The sequence below is a fragment of the Megalobrama amblycephala genome, linkage group LG24, assembly GCF_018812025.1.
Source record: "Megalobrama amblycephala isolate DHTTF-2021 linkage group LG24, ASM1881202v1, whole genome shotgun sequence".
Taxonomy (NCBI): Eukaryota; Metazoa; Chordata; class Actinopteri; order Cypriniformes; family Xenocyprididae; genus Megalobrama; species Megalobrama amblycephala.
Window position 1 is genome coordinate 18603222 of NC_063067.1, and position 13029 is coordinate 18616250.

At 43.6% G+C, this 13029-nt stretch overlaps 1 protein-coding gene across 9 annotated transcripts in view; it reads right to left on the reverse strand.

The window, feature by feature from the left end:
- Positions 1-13029, reverse strand: part of kmt2d (lysine (K)-specific methyltransferase 2D) — a 36370-nt gene that overhangs the window by 2880 nt on the left and 20461 nt on the right. For all 9 annotated transcript variants that reach the window (XM_048177746.1, XM_048177750.1, XM_048177749.1 and 6 more), the window contains exons 34-53: positions 11177-13011; positions 10966-11089; positions 9562-9649; positions 9421-9481; positions 8861-9093; positions 5855-8770; positions 5633-5776; positions 5352-5516; positions 4978-5125; positions 4804-4885; positions 4543-4718; positions 4339-4463; positions 4102-4237; positions 3889-4004; positions 2475-3792; positions 2235-2371; positions 818-948; positions 416-701; positions 265-338; positions 73-181 (exon numbers count right to left, since the gene is read on the reverse strand). In XM_048177746.1, coding sequence (XP_048033703.1) covers positions 73-181; positions 265-338; positions 416-701; positions 818-948; positions 2235-2371; positions 2475-3792; positions 3889-4004; positions 4102-4237; positions 4339-4463; positions 4543-4718; positions 4804-4885; positions 4978-5125; positions 5352-5516; positions 5633-5776; positions 5855-8770; positions 8861-9093; positions 9421-9481; positions 9562-9649; positions 10966-11089; positions 11177-13011 — 8404 coding nt within the window. The remainder of the gene's footprint in view (positions 1-72; positions 182-264; positions 339-415; positions 702-817; positions 949-2234; positions 2372-2474; positions 3793-3888; positions 4005-4101; positions 4238-4338; positions 4464-4542; positions 4719-4803; positions 4886-4977; positions 5126-5351; positions 5517-5632; positions 5777-5854; positions 8771-8860; positions 9094-9420; positions 9482-9561; positions 9650-10965; positions 11090-11176; positions 13012-13029) is intronic.

The window sequence follows — 13029 nt, forward strand, 5'->3', positions numbered from 1 at the left end:
CAACACGGAGCATTATACTGGGGGAACAGCACTGAGAGCACTGCCAAACGAAAAAAGCCTACTCTAACCTACCTCTTCACCCTTCGGGATCCTGCGACTAGAAATGATGATGATCTTGTCCTCTTTGTCAAATGTCACCACTTCCGCGACACAGTTGGGTGCACAAGAATGATTGACATAACTAGGGAGACAAAGAAATCATAAACTAAGACCCAAACACCAAACATTTGAATTGCAAGAATAGCACAGGAAGTTTGATCTTACCGGGCAGGACCACCAGTTAAGGTGGCATCAATCACATGCTCGTTATTGATTCGAAACATGTAGATCCCGCGGTTCTGATTGAAGAAATCAAAGAAGTTAAAAAAATTAAAACTAGAGAAAAAAATATGGCGGAAACTTGACATCTACCAACCTGCTCCTCGTAAATCTTCTCTCTGCGATTTGCCACCTCGTTGCGAATGATGGTGCCAATGTACTCAATGACCATGGTGTGTTTTTCAAGGTCTTTAGCAGCGTAGAGACCCAGTCCTTGAATGCGAGAACGGGCCAGGTACACATTGTTTTTCCACTCTGTCTTCAGTCGACGGTATTGAGAAGATTTGGAATGAACAAACTGCTTGCTGTACGGGGTGTTAATTTCCCCTGTAAATGTGCTCTGATAGGCTTTGGACATACTCGTGCTGTTCAGAGTATGAGGCCTGAGAAGCAGGATAAAATTACATTAGATCCTTACAATCACTTTCCATACTTAAAAGAGTCTTAAATCAGTTGACACATGAGGAAGCTAAAGTCTTCCATTTCTTTTGTTCATTACCGTTTGCAGTGGGTGAGAATTTTGGGTTCTGATCGTGCACAGCCTGTAGGATTTATCATGAGGGGAAGCTCCATGAGAGGATGCCGGCCATATCGGAACGTATAATTCTGACAGTTTTCCACACCAGGAAGCTGCAGGACATAAGCAAGCGGTGAAAATTGGATTATACTGTTAATAATTATAACCAAGATATTTATGCAAAATGCTTTTAATAGGGATGGGAATTTAACATCCTGGTTCCAACTCTTCAATGATTCCAGTCCATTTTTTTTTATGGCTTAGGCCACGTACACACTGCAGCTAAATTCGGTTGTCAGTTCACCTTTTAGTGCTTAATCGCGTTCTGTACACACACAGTTCAGTAAAATACGGGAGTGACAACTGCATTCTACAACTGTGTTATCTCGTAAAAAATACAGGTAGTGACAACCGCATTTACAGAAATTCTATGCAGTGTGTACGGAACCGAACTGAACAACTAGTTGTTCATGAGGTTAACATGCATAGGAGATGTGTCTCTCTTCTGTATGCGCGGTGAATTACAGGGAAAGCACGAGCCTTGACCCATTCGTGTTGCCAGATCTTGCTAGAAAAATCTGCGAACAAGAACAAGCCTATAATAAACCAAAATAAATCCAAACGCTTTATGCTGAAAATAAAAACAAAATATCGAGACTCGTGTTTGCTCACTTGAAAAACTCCATAAACACGGTCAAACAGGCTGTACAAAACACAACGCCTCCGTTGACTGTTTAGTAAAAGACTAGTAAAAGTCTCTTAAAAGGAACTTTGGTTTAGTTAAATTGCTGAAAATAATGAGTGTTTTGTCACTGTAACATGGTACTGTATTTGGTCACAATGACGGATACCAAACACGAGACACCAGAACGTCGCTATGGTTTCCAAGCTGTCAATCATTGGAGTTTCGAGAATGAGTCTTGTTCTGTACACGCATGTAACGATAATTAAGGGGATTCACTCCCGCATTTAAATGCGGTTGTCACTCCTGAAACTTACAGTGTGTACGTGGCCTTAAGGAATAAATATTTGGAAAAAAGAAATGCAATTGGACAAATTAGATATTTTCAACAGCAGAAAAATGTAAATACAGAAAATGATTAGATCATGTAAAAAAAAAGAAAAGAAGCTTTTTTAGAGGCAACATAAACGTAATCCAATAATTGACCTTAACTTTGCATTAAACAATGGTAAAATTGTAGCAACATTTCATTCATTTTTAAATATTACTGACAAAACAATGTTTATCTTCAACCACATGTTGAGGTGTCGCTGATGCAGAAAACTCAGAGCACTCTTAATGTTATTTGTCAAGTTATATTAACTGAATGATGTTCATTTCTGTTAACGGTTCAGAATAAATACCAGTTCTCGGATCCCAACCATACTTATTTCTTACCGATTCAGTGATTCGCATCACTGCATGGACAGTAAGTCCATACATTTCTTCTCCCTTGACATGCTCGGTGAAGAGTTTCAGCATGGCAGCTTCATCACGCAGCTTGGCAACCTGCTGCACAATCTTGCACCAGATGCCTGAAGAGCAGTGGCATGCCATTAGCATGATGTGGCAAGATGAATCATTCCATCAGGATTACATTTATAGTCATTTAAGAAAATTAAACTTAGATTCACATACCATCTGGTGTGGCGTCTCGGAAGTGCAGGTCTTCATACCCATGCTCTAGGACACGCACTTCAAACAGAGGTCTGCCATCCTGCTCACTAATGCGACAACGGTAGCGACATCTGCGGTTTGGCACGCGAGTGCTCCAGTAAATTCGTGTGGCCTCGTAGCCCACTGGAAAGATAGCAGTGGGTGAGTGAAACACAGCCATCTGAGAGGGCAAGAGCTGGCCGACAGCATGGAAGATGAGCCCGCCAACACGGAACATGTGAATGCGGTCGCCACGTTGCAGGATGCTTGCAATCTGCTTCACCTCATCTCGCTCGATGTAGACACGTCGAAAAACAGCAAAACTGCTAAGCTCCTCTTCACTGGGGCCTTTAAGTTTGTGCTGGGTGCAGAGCATAGTTTTGTCTTTGAAAAACATGCAACGTGCCCGAATGGCACAGGCAAAATGATAAACATTTGGGCAGCGCAAACGGTTGCAGCTATTAGTTGCACCCGTCTTCTGACAGTAGGCACAGCGGGTGCGCAGTCCACGCCGAAGAGCAACCTCCACGTTAATAAGTGCACCGCCCTGGGTCTCGTACACCTCAGTAGACCAAAGAGCACAGTTAAGATGCACCCACAGATCGACATCGATGTTAAGCAGACGTGCAGGACCATCTGTGGCACCATCTCCTTCCTCGTGGCAGAAACAGCATTTGCGCTTGTCTCGGGGCAGCTTGTCTGGTTTAAGAGTAATGCGGAGGCGCTCCATGAGCTCTGAAACTTCACGGCTGTTCTCTTTCTTAGACCCACCCTTGCGAATAGTGATTACTATCTGGAGACGCTTCCACCGCAGACCCTTCCATTTTTTGACCTTGGGTCGTTCTTCTTCTTCATCAGAAAGAGTCCTGCTACGGTGTTTGATGGGTTTGAGGGACATCTCTATTGTGGGGGAGTCTAGAGGAGGAGAACTGGCTGGAGCAGAAGGTTGTTCTTCTGTTGGAGCAGCTAGGGGGAGGACCACTGGATCCTGAGATTCAGACTCCACAGTAACAGGGGAGCTGTGAGCCTCCAGTTTAACTATAGGGTCAGTTTTGACAGGATCACTCGGGCTTGCTGAAGGGGATGATGTAGTCTGAACAGGTGCATCTGGTTCAGGTTTGGGCTCAGGTTGAGTGATGTTTTCTGGCTCAGCTACAGCAGATGATGGTTGTGGAGGTGGGGATGGTGATGGAGGTGGAGATACCTCAACAGGAATAACAGGCAAGTGGCGCACATCCAAGTCTGAAACATTTGTCATGTAACAGTGCTGAGCAGGTCTATCTTCTTGCTCTTGGCATTCCTGCAAAAGAGTGAAAATGTCAGAAGATATTAAAAATGTAATGTACCTCTTAAAAGTGAGAAGACATTTAGAGAAACTAATTCTCAGAAAGCTGACCTGTTTGATAAGAGCTAGAATATCGACTTGTTTTCTCAGAGTACACCCTGGGAGGGAAACGTCAAACTGCCTAAGCCACTCTGCATCATTGCTTACAGAAGGGTCTGTCTTCATACCTGGAAAAAAACAAAAAAAAAACATTCAGCTTTAGAAATACCAAAAAGCTAAAACATACTTTGAGAATAATGTTGAAAGGCAACTTGAGCGCATTACCTGGGTTGGAAGAGTCAGGTACTTTCCCAGGTCCAACACCTGCTCTACCAGGACTCTGGGGAAAAGCCACCTCATAAGAACTTGGCATTCGTATTTGCAGCAGTTGGGCAACAGTCAACATCACTGTGTTGAGATTCTGTTGAAAAGAAAAGAAAACAGTACTTAAACTTTGTCACATGAAATTGCGGAGTAAATTTGAGGTTATGGATGGGTTAAGACATTAAGAGACTTAAATACCTTTGCTGCAGCTGATGAAAGCATGAAGGTTACAGACACTTCATTGCTTTTAGTTTTGTCCCACTGGCTAGATGAGGCTACAACTTTTCCATCCACTGACTCGAAAGGTTTTGTCTCTGAGAAACCTGTATATTAGGTGAGGTCAGTCAATCATAAAAGATTCAAGCAAACAAATTAATATCATTTCCAAACAGTGACACATACTGGGGATGGCAGAACGAGGAATAATGGGGATGACAGGAGAGATGGCCCTCTCAACCTCCTCCTCTTTGGGATCCAACAGATGGGGGAAGCGTGTTGTCTCATCACCTAGTTGGCTTTCAGGTGAGGATGCAGGCACAATGCTATCTGGAGCATCACTGTCATCATCGCTCTCCATCCTGAGTTGAAAGAATCCATTAGTGCGCTGACATATGCAGAAGTTTATGATTAGTTGTTCATACTGTATTATATTTGGCAATTTACCGTATATCTTCGTTTTGGTTGTGAGGTGGAGTGGGGAGAGCTGCTAGTATGTCTACACTCTTTACTTCCTCTGGAACAGAACCTTCAATACAAGATTTAAATTTTAGGACTCTGTGCAAAAACTGTAAAGTCATACTGGCTCACTAATGAATCTGAATCAATGTAACGTCTTACCAATGGTATCTTCTGATGCCTCTGTCTCTTTTTGACTTTCTGCTATTTCCTCTACAGGTGTCACTCCATTTAGAAGTTTGTGCTGCACCGAAGGTGGAGGAGTTGGGGGAAGTGATGATGGTGGAGTTGGAGGATTGCTGAGGTTGTTCTAAAGGAAAAAGCAGCAAAGATCATTTACAAAATATGGAGATTTAAGTGTAGTTAAGTGAAATTACTGAAAAAGGAATGGAAAAGTGTTGCAGTTGTTGCAATCTGGTTTCATCTTAAGAACTTGCAACAGTTTTTGGAATTACTAGAATGAGGAATACACACAGAGCCAATCCAGTCTTCTGTAGGGTTCATGGTTAAACTGAAAATGCCAAATGATAGTGTACCTTTGTAAGAAGCTGGGAATAGTAGTCTGGAATATTGTCCAGGATAGCATTTCCAAATGAGCCTTTCAACTGGGTCTTGGCATTGGCTGGGCTGCTGCCAAAGGGAGCAAACAAATCCAGACTAGCAGTAATGGAGGGCTCCATCAAAGGAAGAAGAGAAAGACCCTGTAGGTCAACCATAATTGAACAATGATTTAATATCATGATATTAATGCAAAATGTTCATAGCCATGCATTACTCAAAACAGGATGCAAAGATTCAAAAAGGTAATGCCACAAACCTGTTTCAGCTGCTTCATTATTGCCTCAGTTTTTCCAACTTCTTCTTTTTTGGTTTTCTTTCTAGAGTTTGGCCCACGCTCTCCAGCTTTTGTGGTACGTTTGGCCTTGACTATTGGAGTTCTCTTTGTGAGTGACTGCAGATCCTAAAAATAGTATCAGATAAGTATTAGACGCTCAAGTTCATAAAACATTTGCATAATGAAAGGACTTCCTTGGCCTACCTCCATATTGCGTGGAGTTCCTTGAAGCTTTTGCTCCAGCATTGCTAGCTTGCTATTGATGTGACCATTTATCTCATTATGAATACCATCTGAAGGCCTTTGAGATGCCAGTTGTAAGTTTTTGGTTCGAAGGAGTTTCTGTAGTAGCTGTTGGCCAGTCTCTGTCCTTTGAATTTGGGATCCAAGATCTCCTGCTTGATTTCTAGGGCCCAGAGCAGAGTTCGAAATAGCAGTGGCACTGACTGTCTCTCCAGAAATTTCTCTCTTTATGCCATCAGAATGGGCCTCTACACTACCGCCTGTGTCACACTGGATTTCACGTGGTTCCTGTTTGATGTTTTGCAGCGTCATCTTGCACATTTCATTGGGCAATGGCTGAGACATATGACCCTCAGATACTTGGGCAGCAGTTGGTGTTTGGTGTGGGTTGGGTGCTGACTGAGGAGATGGACCATTGAGTGTTAAAGAAGCAGAAAGAGCTTCAGTATTGGGACTCTGAGTCTTCATATTTGGAGATCTCAGAGGTGAAGCGACTGATCCCCCTGTCTGGCTAAAGGGGCTACCCTTTCCTACAATACCATCTGGCCTTGAAGGCGAAGACAAGTGACTGGAGAGTGACAGGTTGCCTGTCTCGGGTTTATTTAAAGATGCTGGGCTTGAACCAGGTTCTGGAACAGAGGACCCTGCAGGTGAACCTGCATGAGAAGGAGAGGCTTGAAAGGGGCTCAGTGCTGTTGCCACATGGGACTGTTGTTGCTGAAGATGCTGTGGTCCTGGTGGAGTCTGAGACATTCTCATAAGCCTTTGCTGATTAGAAAGCGGGCTTCCAGGAGAACCCTGACCCACTAACTGGCGAGGAGACATTGGTCTAGCCATATGTCCAGGTGCTGTGGCACGTACCTGACCCAGTACTGTCCTGGGCACTTGACCTCTCATCATCTGATGATGATGTAGTTGTTGCTGTTGTAACATCTGCTGCTGCTGCTGGGCACTATTAATGTACTGAGGCAAAGGTCCTTGAGAAGGCTGTTGCATAGCCCCGGCAACACCTTGATGAAACTGTGTTGCCATACCAGATGGTTGTCCCATTGCTCCAGATTGCTGTTGAGGGCCAGCTGGACCGTGTTTGCCTGCCAATCCAAAGCGGTGCTGCTGTTGTTGTGTTTCAAGACCTGGAAGCCGTGGACCAACTGGTGGCCCCTGTGGGACCTGGGGACGCATTTGTCCCTGTGCCTGACCCTGCATTCTTAGCATCTGGCCTTGTTGTAGCTGTCGCTGGGCAATCATTGCCTGAATTTGCTGCAACTGTTGGCTGGGAGTCAGGTGACGCAGTTGGGGGTTCTGCGCAATGAAGGCCTGAATGTTAATAGGGGCACGTATTGGCCCTGCAGAAGCACCAGGCCTTGGTGTCATCATCATCTGCTGGCCTCTAGGAATGCCCATCTGTTGAGTCAGTAGAGCTTGCTGCTGTTGATTTGTAATGCCAGTCATTGTAGTTTGTGCCTGACCACTATTTTGGCCAAGCACATCTTGCGGTTGTTGTGCAGCAATCTGACCAGCTTGCTGCTGGGCCATAAAGCACATTTGCTGATCTTCCTGTTTTATTTGTATGGTGTTCTGGGTCTGAAGTCCAAGTTGCATCTGTTGTTGCTGTGGTTGTACTTTAAGATGTGTTCCAGTCTGCTGGTTGCCTACAAAACCATGTTGTTCAGTTGGTTGAGGCTGTGCTGTTGGCTGTTGACCCAGAAAAGCATGTGGTTGCTGGGGTTGTCCAACAACACAATGCTGATCTCCACTGGATCCCTGTTGTTGCATCTGAAGTGGTGTAGGAGGTCCACCCTGTTGGGGGGGTGTTTTCGGACTAAGTATTCCTCCATCTTTATGGGCAGGATTCTGAAGATCTTGGACACCTTGTTGCAAGCTCTCAGCAACGCCTTGGGCACTCCCTGATGGTGGAGTTTCTAAAGCTCTTTGTGGCTCAGAGGGACCAGCCTGTGGCGGTTGTTTCAATTGTGAGATTTGTTGCTGTTGAAGTTGAGCAAGGTTTTTCTGCTGCTGCTGTGACATGAGCATGCGCTGAGCCATTATACTCTGCTGTTGAGGTGTGAGCTGGGCTGGTGGGCCCCTAACAACATGCTGATCCATCAAACCCTGAGGTCTCTGAAGCTGCTGAACAATTTGTTGATTACCAACCATACCCTGTGGTTGGCCTGCCAGCATATTTGCAGTTTGGGTCATTGGCTGGCCCATGACATTATGTTGTGTCTGCCCAATAGCTTGGTTCCCCATCATACCTGGAGTCGTCTGAATTAACCCCTGCCGATTTTGCTGGTTATTAATTATTCCTTGTTGTAAGTTTGGTTGCTGCTGCCCCATATTGCCCATCAAAACTTGGGCTGGCTGGTTGCCTATGGCTCCAGGCTGCTGGTTCATTACACCAGGTTGCTGAGGTTGATGTGACATAGGCTGCTGCCCCATCATCAACTGTTGTTGTTGCTGCTGCTGCATTTTTTGGACCATTTGCATTCTATGCTGTAACTGTCGCTCCTGTAGAACTCTTGGATCTGGTCCTTGTGCTCCAGGGCCTTGTGGGAAAAAACCAGGAGGTGGGACTGGTTGCACAGTGCCAGCTGCAAGTGGGAGAGAAGGCTGGGCTCCACTAAAGGGTTGCATTTGTGGCATTCTAATTGGCATACCTCCTTGAGGCATCCCTGCTTGAGGTATCCCTCCAGGTGGTTGACCAATAATTGGTCCTCCTTGTTGGCCAATCATCATTTGTCCAGGTATCTTGGAAAGCATGTGGGGCGCCTGTGTAGAGGGCCCAGGAGCTAGTATGGAAGACCCTTGCTGATGCTGCTGTTGCTTACTTCGGTACTCTGCAATAAGATTGGTGTGCTCCTTCTGCTGTTTACGTACCTAGAAAAGAAAATTTCAAAGTTATGAACTGGATGACTTTAAAGGCATCAAAATCTTTCTAATTTGTTTGTAAAAAGATATTTTTCATACCTGGTCCAATTGTTTCTGGATTTTACTCTGTTCCTCAGTGACCAGTTTGAGCTTTTCAGCATCTGCTTCTGCAAATTCACGCCCAGCTTTCTTTGCAGTGCGCTGCTTGGCACAAAGAGCTTTACGGGATTTGCGATGCGCTCCAATTTGCTCTTCTAAGAACTTCAACTGCATTTGCAGCAACTGCTGGGTGTGCACCAGCCATTCTTCATATTGGTGCTGCTCAGCATCATCTGTTATGAGTGTGATAGGCCAAGAACATTAAAAGCATGAATTGAACTGTCTATAACCTGAATGCACAATGTGTGCCTGTGTACTTTGCACAATTTGTATATTTTCCACAATGCAACAAATATAGTGAGATTTCCATGTAATCAACTAGATTCTTAACTTGTCAAATGAGTTAAATTAGAATGTCCATTGTAATGTCTGACTGTTTTCTGCATTGCCAAAATCATGACTTTAAATTTGTTTACACAGGGAACATAATATCATAAAGGAGAGGGTAACAAAAGTAGTAAAGGGGTGGTTTGCTGCAAAAATAGAAATGTAAAACATACTGATGATGCCAAATTGTGGAGGATTCGGTCTAGTTTGAACCTGGTTGCTGCCTTCTCCATCCTGAAATAGAGGGATTATGTTTAAGATACTATATTAAATTATTAAAATAAATTTGAACTACACAAAAAAACCAAACCTACCTTGGAAGATCCAGGTGCAAGCTGAGCCTGAGAATCCTCATTTCCAGGGGCTGAAGTTAACCTCTGAGCCAAAAGAGATACTTGTTGCCTAAAGTTGAATAAAATTGAAACTGAATATGAAAAAGAACTGAAAGGGGTAATTCCATGGAAATGTCAACCAGCAAATTGGTTAGCAAGGAATAAAACCCCTACTAAATTATTAATTCAGATGTATATTACGGTATTAAAGAGCTATAAATGATTTAAGGAAATCAAAATGTATAATGCATAATGTATCCACCACATGAGGTATATACCATGAGGTGTTATTCAAATTATACAAAACAATTGGAGAGCCAATCTTTCTACTTTCTATGACTCTTACAGTGGTGTGAAAAAGTGTTGGCCCCCTTCCTGATTTTTTTTTTTTTTTTTTTTTTTTTGCATGTTTGTCACACTTTAATGTTTCAGATCAAACAAATTTAAATATTAATCAAAGATAACACAAGTAAACACAACATGCAGTTTTTAAATGAAGGCTATTATTAAGGGAAAACAAAATTCAAACCCACATGGCCCTGTGTGAAAAAGTGCTTGCCCCCTAAACCTAATAACTGGTTGGGCCACCCTTAGCAGCAACAACTGCAATCAAGCATTTGCGATAACTTGCAATTAGTCCGTTACAGCATTGTGGAGGAATTTTGGCCCACTCATCTTTGCAGAATTGTTGTAATTCAGCCACATTGGAGGATTTGAGCATGAACCGCCTTTTTAAGGTCATGCCACAGCATCTCAATAGGATTGAGGTCAGGACTTTGACTAGGCCACTCCAAAGTCTTAATTTAGTTTTTCTTCAGCCATTCTGTGGTGGACTTGCTGGTGTGTTCTGGATCATTGTCCCGCTGCAGAACCCAAGTTCGCTTTAGCTTGAGGTCACGAACAAAAGTACAAGCACTTTTTCACACAGGGCCATGTGGGTTTGGATTTTGTTTTCCCTTCATAATAAAAACCATAAAAAAAAAAAAAAAAACTGCGTGTTGTGTTTACTTGTGTTATCTTTGATTAATATTTAAATTTGTTTGATGATCTGAAACATTAAAGTGTGACAAAGATGCAAAAAAAATAAAAAAATCAGGAAGGGGGCCAACACTCGTTCACACCACTGTATATAATTGTGCATTTCAAAGTGTATTGCATCCCTCAAAATGTCAATTTTTGTCACATGTATAACAATTTCCTGATTTAAAATCTTGCCTATACCGTAATTTTTCCTGATACCTGGACTATCTACAAGTTTATTATCAAACATACAAATGGTACACACTCTAAAAAGTAACATTTCATATTTTCACTTTAAATTTTACATCCATAACACTAAAACTGATCAACAATACCAAAGTGTCTTAATAAAGACAAAAACAGTACCTATTTATTCCAGGTGGTACACCCATTGGATCTTGAGCCAACACCCTCTTAATTCCTTTCAACGCAACCATTTTAGCCTTCGCAATAGGATCCATTATGTCATCTGTCATGAATTTATCCAGCTCTGAGAAAAGATTATTTCCAAAAAAAATTAATTTTTTGGATAATAGAAAATGAGAATTATCAGTTGATGGAGCTCATTTCAACATACCTTTATCTGGGAAAAAGTTGCTGGCCAAGTTTTGCTGTTTAACTATATGTGGAGGTGGTGCTGTCTGTTGCTGAGGAGTAATACCAGGATGAATTCTGCCGGGCTGTCCACCTCGTAAAATGCCTTGCTGCTGTCCCATTGCTGCATTGGGAGGTGAAGGAATTGCAGCACCAATTAACCTCTGCTGCTGTTGTGGTAACACATGAGGTGGCCTAGGCACCATACCTGCTTGAGGCACAATGCCCTGTGATGGATGGTGGTGCTGTGGCATCATAATTTGATTTGGCCCCTGAGGAGGCTGTTGCTGATTCTGAATGCTGTGAAGTTGACTACCAATCCCTCCCTGTAGAGCACTTAAATGCTGCTGCTGTTGCTGTTTCTGAAGCTCCTTCTTTTCATGCTCTAAAAGATCTTGTATTAATAAAGGTAGTTCACTTGCTTCCAGTGAGCTTTCTACTTTGTCTAAATCTTCTGCTGTAGAGTGGTGGCCAGCATCTGGCAACCCAAGTGGATCATTACCCAGGTCTGGATGTGGTGCAGCTGGTGGAAAAGACAGTGTATCTGCTTGGCTGGGAAGAGGAAAAGGTATACCACCTAAACGGACGGTGTTCAAAGAAGCAGTTGCAGTCTCTGGTTGATTAGAGGCTTTTGTTCCACTGAGCAAAACCGACACAGTTTCACTGAGATCATCTTTAACCGAAGCTTGTCCTGACTGTGGTTGTTCAACCAATCCCTTGTCTTCAAGTTTTACAGAGGACAGTCTAATGGTATCAGATGACTCTACTTTTGGAGTATTGGTAGCAGATGAACTCTCAGTCTTTAAAGGTGGTTGAGTGGTAGTTGTGCGCGTGTCCTGGCAAGCTAAATCCACTCTTGGTTTCTCTTCAACCTTGATTTCTACATTAGCAGAAGACCCTGAAGGTCCTTCCCCCTCTGCTTCCACAAGTCGTAACTGGTCAGAAAAAACATCTTTGGGATCACCCTGATCAAGCTCAGGGTCAGTGTATGCCAGCAAATCAAATTCATCACTGTTGAGCAGATCATCCAAATGAGGATCATTGGTCTCAAGATTGTCGAGGTTTCCCAAATCATCATCGCCTTTATCAGGATCAAGGTCAAGAGTAGCAAGATCATCATCCTCCACTCCAGTTTCTGCCACTGTATCACCCAGCCCTTTGGAAGCAAAGGCATCCTCTAGGTCAGACTCAGGTAGGTCAACTGGATTTACAACAGTCTGTTGACCTACTATTGTACTTGTTTGAGGAAGCTGTTGAGAAGTAGTGTGAGAAATGGGCGTTTTAGGTGTAGTAGTTGGCACCTGCTGCGGCTGTAGTTGAGATTGAGGAGGGGGTACATTGCTTTGTTGTTGCATTAATAAGTCCATGCCACCCTGCTGCAACCCAAGTCTGGGATCACGCATCCCCTCCGCTGAAGCATCGAGAGATGGGGGCAAGTTCTGCTGAACAAAAGCAGCATTCATTTCCTGCTGTGGAAGAAACATGCGTGGTCTGGGTATAGACGCCCTTTGCATAAACTGAGGACCCAGTGGCATCCTCTGGGAATTATGCCTCAACTCTATAAACTGAGGTGGTGCTCCCGAAACATGGCTTTGTACAGCCTCTGCGCCAGTGCCTGTAACCCCTGTCAAAGGATTAGGGATGTTCTGCATGGACTGCATGTTGAGAGAATTATTGATGGGGGTATTAAGGTGCTGCCTGGGAACGGCTTCGATCATAGATGGTTGTGGGAACCTCCGTGGAGCACCTTGGTTTTGCCACTGTGCAGGAAATGGTGGGCGAGGATACATCCCCTGAGAAATATTGGGCCCAGCTTGCCTACATAAAAAGTGCAGA